Source organism: Lepidochelys kempii, chromosome 1 (genome assembly GCF_965140265.1).
Source record: "Lepidochelys kempii isolate rLepKem1 chromosome 1, rLepKem1.hap2, whole genome shotgun sequence".
NCBI classification, from domain to species: domain Eukaryota; kingdom Metazoa; phylum Chordata; order Testudines; family Cheloniidae; genus Lepidochelys; species Lepidochelys kempii.
Genome location: NC_133256.1, coordinates 338,043,230 through 338,051,558, shown reverse-complemented (window position 1 = coordinate 338,051,558; position 8,329 = coordinate 338,043,230). Strand labels below are relative to the sequence as shown.

The 8,329-nt window shown below is 38.9% G+C and overlaps 1 protein-coding gene across 9 annotated transcripts in view; it reads right to left on the bottom strand.

Moving 5' to 3' along the window:
• Positions 1-1,842: 1,842 nt before the first annotated feature.
• The window catches only part of USP6NL (USP6 N-terminal like), a 216,290-nt gene continuing 209,803 nt past the window's right edge, over positions 1,843-8,329 (bottom strand). For all 9 annotated transcript variants that reach the window (XM_073328781.1, XM_073328776.1, XM_073328783.1 and 6 more), the window contains one exon: positions 1,843-7,118. In XM_073328781.1, the coding sequence (XP_073184882.1) occupies positions 5,668-7,118 (1,451 nt within the window). In that variant the 3' untranslated portion in view covers positions 1,843-5,667. The remainder of the gene's footprint in view (positions 7,119-8,329) is intronic.

Genomic DNA, 8,329 nt, shown 5'->3' with positions numbered 1-8,329 from the left:
GCCGTGTTTTGCGTGTAGACACGCCCTTACACTCACATGGGTTCCAAAATGGATCCACTGCCCAATTTCTTTTTTTTTTTTTTAAGTGAATGATCCTGCACATCAGGGTGCCCGATTTCAGAGGGTAGGTGCTCAGCATGTTATGAAAAACAGGTCCCCAGAAGGTGTCTCCAGTTGGGCTCCCAAAAATTGACGGCAAGCAAAAATTGCTAGTCACTTTTGAAAATTCAGGCCATCTTCTTTACAACCTATGATCAAAACTCAAATTATTGCAGGTACTCAGGCATAATTTTCACTAAGTGTCCACTTCACCTGATGCTTGTGCTGGATTCCACAGTTACAAGGTTTGTATAACAGGATGGCTGTTTGCCTCAAAGGCCCTCCCTACCTAGTAGGTAGTGATGATGATGGAAAATGTTAAAGTATGGTTTTCTGATTCAATCTTTGCAGGTGGCTCATTAACTGCTAGCAGAGGCAGATGTCGCTAACAGAGGATCAAGGGTGTGGGCTGAACAGCCCTTGAGAGGAAACACCAGGAATAGACAAGCATGGGCTTGACCTGGATTTTGTCTCATTGAATTTGGAGTTCTTTGTGAATAAAAATAACCGTTGCATCGACTGCATTTGGAGCACAGTGGGGAAGACACCTGTTCATAATTATCTTGAACACATCTTCCCAAAAGAAAAGGCATTGCAAATTCAGACTATACTGAATATCTTAATATCCATTAAGAAGGCTGACATACCTTTTATCTAGTCTATTCCCCTTCTGAATTGCACCTGCATTGCTAAATATGGAGGGAGACCCCCAGATAATATCCTTAGCGGTTTCCATAACTCCAATCTCACCTCTAATGTGTTGTCTCCCTATGCAGCATCATTTTAGCCACTGTTCTAAAAGAGTTCTTGGACAAAGAAAGCAGACAGACCGGCATCACAGTCAGAGCTAAAGTGGCAAGAGAGGGAGGCAAAAAGATGAGACAAAGACAATAAGTGGAGTGGTGAAGGGAAATGTGCATACATATCCAAGAAAGAATTTGTCCCTACCTCTTTTGTATTTTTGAAGTGTAACATGATCTTCAGAGATTAGCACCAATATTTCACACACTCTCTCTCACTTACATGCACTTCAGAAAGCCTTTAAAACCCCCTTAAAAAAAGTTTCCACAACAAGAGAGGCTTAGAACATGTATAATATGTTACCATGCCCCTAAATAAACTTTTATCATTAAGGCCTGTGGGTAAATGCATTCAATGCACAGAATACAGTTTTGCTTTGGACATTATCTGGAAAAGGCTGAAGAGACACATGGTAACCTCTGTTGTCTTAACCATCTTGACAGCATTACCAATGAATAGCAGTAGATGAGTAAGAATGGAACACAGTTGTTCAGGAAAGTCCAGAGAATGGGTCAAGGGAGGTTACCAGAATGAAGGGAGAAAAGAAAAATGAAGTTCAGCACAGCTTAGTTTTGTCTGACCTACCCAAACAACACAAGCAGAACAAACCAATTTCAAAATCAGTGTCAAAAGCCAGAGGATGAAATGTTGGTTCTCAGAAGATTCAAACTCTCTAGTTTTTGTACCTGTAAAAAGCATGAGTGGTTTTCTGTTGATGCATTACAATATAAATACAAACAAAACTAGTCAACGTTAGGCAGTGGAGGAACCAAGAAACTCAGGAGAACTCAGGTTCTTTGTTCCAGGAAAAAATTCCTTATGGCACAAAGCAGCCCCAAAACAGTTTCTTTCCTCATGCCTGATACATGTGGCAACCATTTTAAAGGCCATGTTCAAATTTCTGCCATCATGGTTCTGATTTTTTGTTACTGATCTAGCTATCTCCTTGTTGTGACAGTGCATTGAAAAGCATTTGCGTTGGCTTGACATCCCCTAAAAGGAAAATGCTAAGACAAACTATGCAGGTTAAAATGTTAAACTTTAAGTGTGCTACATTCACAGATCTTCATACGCATGCCATGTTTACAGAACTATAAAAAGGGTCTTTTCCTCACTGAAGTACTGGCAGCAGAACGCACGCTGCTGGAAAAGAAAAGGTGGGCATTTGGTGGCATATACTGTGCAAGCAGTGTAATGGGACTCACGAGGGAGAAAAAAAATTTATAATTTGCAAGTCCAATTTCAAAGTCATATCTAGGATAATGTGAAACTCGGGGTAGGAATCTTTAAAAAAAGATCTTCTTGGAAAATGTACATGTGTTCCTCAGGGAATCAAAGGGATTTACCTCTCTGCTTTGCTAGGCTGTTCTGCCTTTTTGACATTTTGATGTTGTTTACTGTTCAAATCTAATTCTGGAATTATTGAGTGGTTCACTTCAAGGGTGTATTTTTGACTAACATTCAGACAGCTCTCCTAAGCCATGGCCCAGGAGTTGCTAAGCTCCTCAGCATCAGTGCTGGCACTTTTAAATTTGTTTATTTTTGTGGGGGATGTTGGGATGTGTTTTACTTTTACCATAAAGGCTCAGTTCTGCTCTCAATTATGGGGATACAACTCCCACTGAATTCACCAGTGTTACTGAAGGAAAAAATGAGCCCTAAATTTGTTTATGGAGCTATAGTTACTGTTTGCATGTTTTAGAATTATAAAAAGCAGAGAAGGAAAAGCTCCAATCAGGACATTTAATCCAATACACCAGCCAATGCAGAATTTCTTACTGCAAGCTACAGATAGAGTTGTCTCCTACTGTGGCCTGTAATATTGAGCTTTTTGGTAACTAACATGAATAATTCCTTTGATGCTTGCAATGCATTTACCTTAAATAGGCAGATGAAGTTTACCCATAAATAAGACTTTTATTCTATAAACTATGATGTGCCAGTTTCCCTTTAGCATAGTTCAGATCACTCTGCTATATAAATCCTTAGTAAAATTATATTTTTCAGTCTGATTAGTAAAATTTTATAGGCCTATCATGTCAATAAGTCCACTGCTGTTGACGGACATAGGGTGAGAACACTGGGATAGGGCAGGAAAGTTATGATGACAGTTCAGACTCCTTGTTTCTAAAGCCATTGCTGAGGGCTACGTTTAGCGATGAAGAAGACTACAACCAATACTCGGTAACTTCTGAAACAATGACAAGGCATTTTAGGAATTATATTGATATTGCTCAGTCTAAAAGAAAACACATACAGACAAATTAAATAGGGCATACATTATACAAGAGTATACCATTAATTTTTAAAAAATAATAGTTTATCCTGGGAAGACCAGAATTATGGCTTTTGCCTATAAGCATAATCAAACATGGTAAAAAAGACACATAACATAGACTTTATTATTATTATACATGTTAAAAATGCAACCACATCAAAATAGAATACACAGTTAAAAAACTGTTGCAGATGACATAAGAAAATAGTGTGTATATATTTTATATATAAAAATCTACAGTATTTACTAGTGTTGATACATATTTTGGAGCAGTCCCAGGCTGCTAGCACAAAGTAAATTGTACAGCTTTATTTATTATGAATCACAGAACCATGGTTAAAACTTTGGGATTATTACACTTAACCACATTATATACATACATTGCTAAGCTGCTATAAGCAATCGGAACTAAGGTAAGCCCAAGTAATATTCATCAACTCAATTTCAGTTTAGAGTTTTTCAGTGTAGTGCTTAGCTACTGTTACTTCACTGCAGTTTGCAATCTTTAAAATATAAAACTGCCCAGTTCATTAAAAATTACACCGCTCATTATATACACAAAAGAAGTGTGTGAAATATACTAAACGTTACTTCCATGTTTTAAAAAAAACATTTTACTTTTGTACCTTAAAACCTAGACAGCTAACCTGCAGCAAGAATAGGCACTACTGCTCCTTCTTTAACAGAATTTTTTTTCTGTTTTCTAGTGTTCAATGTACTTAGCTAACGCACCCCAAGAAAATGCAAATGACAAAAACCTCCCCAAACAAAGACTGATTTTTAAGCGTCCCAGAACCTACCAGTGTTTTGGTATTTAAGTATTATAAATCTTTTCTGTTAAAAGCTCTAAGGACTCAGTCTTGCAAGAGGCTTGTCACCCTCAGCTCTCATTAACTTCAATGAGAGTTCAGAGTGCTTAGTAATTCCTACATTCAGCAGCTCACAAGCCTGCACCCCAAGTACGCCACTTAATCTGCAATTTTTTTCTTTTCACAGTGGATGAAAGCCAAGGAGAATGTAGAGTACAAAAGGCTGAAAACACTAATTTAAAAAAAAATATTTAATTACAAAGAGTCTATTAAGCTTCTTATTAACAGTCAGGGTTGCACATCGCACAATCTCTCAACAGCCTGACAGTGCAGCAGCACTTGCCCAACCCTGGACATGAACCTATTGCTTTCTGGAAAAAGGAGGGCAAAAGCAAAATGTCATTGAACGGACATTATCGAGCTCATGGGAAAGAGCACTGAATGCATGCATATAGCACTAGGTTTGCCAATTATGGTTGGATGTATTCCTGGAGGTTTCATCACATGACAATCTTTAATTGAAGATTCATCTTTAACTCCTGGAGACTCCATGGCAATCCTGGAGGGTTGGCAACCCTACGCCACACACAGAGGGTCAAAATAGCTACACAACCTCCATATTCTGCCCCCAAGTTTCAAGTGACGGGCAATACTCTTGTACCAATAAGAGGACTATTTGGCAATCCAGTAGCTCACACTATGACTGGTTTGCTAAGTTAGATCCTATGGGAAGGCTGCATGCCATGAGAATGCAGTTCTGTTTCTGCTTCTAGCATTGTATACATTGTGCTCAAATAGTTCAGAGGACTTAAATGGGAACACAAAGCATTGCTTTGCAACATTGGATTTGGGTACAAAGGTACAGATTCCGTGCTGAAAGTTCACCCATACCCTAAAGACTTGCTACGCTCAGACTGCCCTGATTTTAAGCACCATTTGTCAGCCAGAACAGAGTGACACCCTTTTTGGCTCCATGGTTTTGCTTGTCTGTTCCTTCTGGCGGAGGGAAAGGCAAGATAGCAGCCAAAGGAATGGAGATTAACTGGGAAATAGCATCCCATGTAAGATTACATTAACAACCCAGAGCATCTCTTCAACTTCAATCAGATCCTGGGTTACTGAGGCAGTTTGTATACGAAGACAGGGAAGGCCATCCAAAATGAATGGGTCATTTATCAAATAAATTACAAAGAAAATAATTAAACTGAAATAAAAGTACTTCACTAACCTAGCTCAAGAGTAAATGCATCTACATTTTAGACTCTTTAGTTCTTCTCCATGTACATGGTTGTGTATTTGCACAAGCACACTTACTGCATTCTAATGTCAGTCAAAATACAGCTTGCAAATGTGTTACAGTTGCTAGGCAGAAAGATCATAGCTCTGTGCAAATTATTTAAATTTCAGAAACATGGTAGTGTTAGACACATTTTGCAGACGACTCTACTATTGCTATGTTTATGTGCATCAGATCCCTTTCAATAGGTTCAATGCAAGTTTAAAAGCTCAACTACCTTTCAGCCAAAGTTTAAAACTGCTTTGAAATAATGTTATTACTTTATCAGAGAATTGCATGAACTGCCCACATTCTGTATAAAATACTGACTTGGACAATTATAAACACAGCAATATATATCTAATGTTTTCAGCTCTTGCTTTTTAGTTAGCATTGATTGATTCTCACAGAAGCACTGATTCATGCATAGACATCCCATCATTTTGGTTTCTGTAGTGCTCAGCAGGGGCTGGTGGGCCTGAATATTGATATTGTGCTGAACCATGTTCTTCCAAGGTTGGTGAAGTCCTATATCTTATTGGACTATCCACAGAAACATTTGGAAGATTATGGTCCTGAATAGGTGTTGGCTGAAAGGCTGGATACTTCTGTAAGTTACCCAAGTGGCTTTGGTTAGCATCTTGGTTCCAGGGCTGCCCATATATCTCATGTCTATACATATAAACAGCATCCGGCCTCTTTCTGTTGTCTGGCAAATAATCCACTGGAGGAATTATAAATTTGACACCTGCAGGTGATCTAGAGTTGCCAGGATAGGCATCAACAGGTAAGACTTCTATTCGACTAGAAGGTGGAGAAATAGGATTTTGGCGATTGGCAGGATAGGAGTTCATATGTGGTATATCTGGAGAAAAATCTGTTGAAAAGATAGAACCATACGGTCTACCAGAAGTGTTGGTTCGATTCCCATGATTATACTGTGAAGGTATAAAACTTGCACTAATTGGGCTGGAGGCATGCTTTGGAGTGTTTCCATGGTACATAGGTGGGTTACTATAAGATGGTGGTGGTGGTTTAACACTTGGTCTGTGATCTGACCCATCAGACTGAGATGAATATCTTGGGCTTCTCGGTTGGGAACTGATGGCATAATTGTTGGATATTTTTAGTGGGCCAGGAATTTTTGCACCTTGCTTTCTAGGACTGCTAGAGTATGTTACATTCCTGGGAATTTGCGGATGAGCTCTTTCTAGCATCTCCTCAACAGGATTCTCATTCTCATGGTCAACACCTGGAATATTGTCATACTGCGATGCGTTAGACCCTCGCTTACCTTCATCAGCATCCAAACCCCTCATCTTTTGCTTTACATTCAATGGCTGTGGTTCACCAGGACTTGGTGGCGTACCTGACATAGCATGGTTTACTGACCTACCTTTTATCTCCACAGTAAGTTTTGTAGTCTTTTCAATAACTTTGATATCTGAAGGTTTATTCCATTTAGGTACAAATTCCCTTCTTGTATCTGAAGTAGCATTAGAATTTTGGTTAGCAGCTGCATTGTTATATTGTCTAGAATTGTCTTGTACTGTTGACTGAGGCTTTTTTCTGATATCTACGTCTTTCTTAGATAGCCCACTCTGGTCTACTGGTCCAGGCTTTTGTCGTTTTAAAGAAGGCTTCCTTTCCAGTAAATTAATTCTTCTTCGGTTATTTGGTGAATTTTCTTGTACTTTTTCAGGAGATAGTCTCCTTTCTGTCCTTCTTGCTGTCTGTGTTCTTGAACTACTAGCGTTGCTCTGTCCATTGAGCATATGAGTAAGATTAAGCATGGCAGGCTGAGGTTCCAATGGAATTTGTCCCAACGGCTTCTTTGGAAATTCATCTTCTTTACCTAAAAAAGAAGAAATAAAGTAAATTGAGGCTTCTTGAACTGTGTGTGCCAGTTTAACACACACACAAAGGCACGCACACACACAAACAAAATAAAACAAAATACATAAAAGACAAAGGTCCTGCCAAATTCAACTCTGGATTTAGATCTCAGACCCAAAGTTCAGTTATATTTGGATCTAGGGTTTTTGTTCTGGTCCATATATAATGTACATATTTATGGACATATAAACGTACTTTATATAGCTTTGATAGGAGTTTATCAGCTTTGAAAATCAGGCCACTTGTTTAAGTGCCTAAATATGATTTTAGGTACACTTTGTCTAAATTCCTATCTTTTACAGTTTCAAAGATACTAGTAGAACTAAATATGCACTCAATACTGCATTGATTGCCTCCCTGAGTCTGCAGCAGCTATCCTGCTGCTCAGAGTTTTCCCAAGCACTAGAGTGCAATTAACAAGATCCTGGTCTGTTTTACCACTGTTATATTGAACATTGTGGAAAGAAGTGAAACTGGGATATGTCATGTCATTTTTACATGACTGCTGCTTGGGAAAGCAATTAGCAGTGGAGTACTGGAGTATTCATGGAGGGGACCCTCTTCATCCCCACAAAAACCTTGTGGGGAGGAGTAGATTAGTGAAGTCCCATTCCACTGAAGCAGTTAAGAGGCTCTGGAGGAAGGGGAAAGAGATAGCGGTTTCTCCCTTCCAAAAGATACATAGAGAAGGAAGACTTCAATTTTATTAGTGACCTTCTACCTTGAGTCCTAACAGGGGTTGAGGGACAAAACCTTGGTAAGAAACCCAGTCCCATCCTCTTTCTCAGCATTTGAAGGCGAGATGCTGGGTTTCTCACAAGGCCATTATCCTTGAGCTCCTACTTCTTCCTTATTGAAATATGCCTATTAGGATTAGACCACTGGCTTGCAGCTGTCTGGCAAATTTTTGAAGCCCTTTACATCACACTCTCTCTCTCACACAAACACACTAACGACCCCGGGAAGTCAGAAATAAATTCAGCATATAAATGCTTGTTTCTTAACTTTGTTAGTATAAGTATGCAATCAGGTGTGCAGTTATGCTAGACAACTATACCATGCAAGGTGAAACACAAGGCCAAGAGACTTCAAAACACAAGAAAAATGGGTACCCAGCGTAGCTATACACCCAAACTATACAAGAGCTTTTATTTTTTAAACATAGATTTT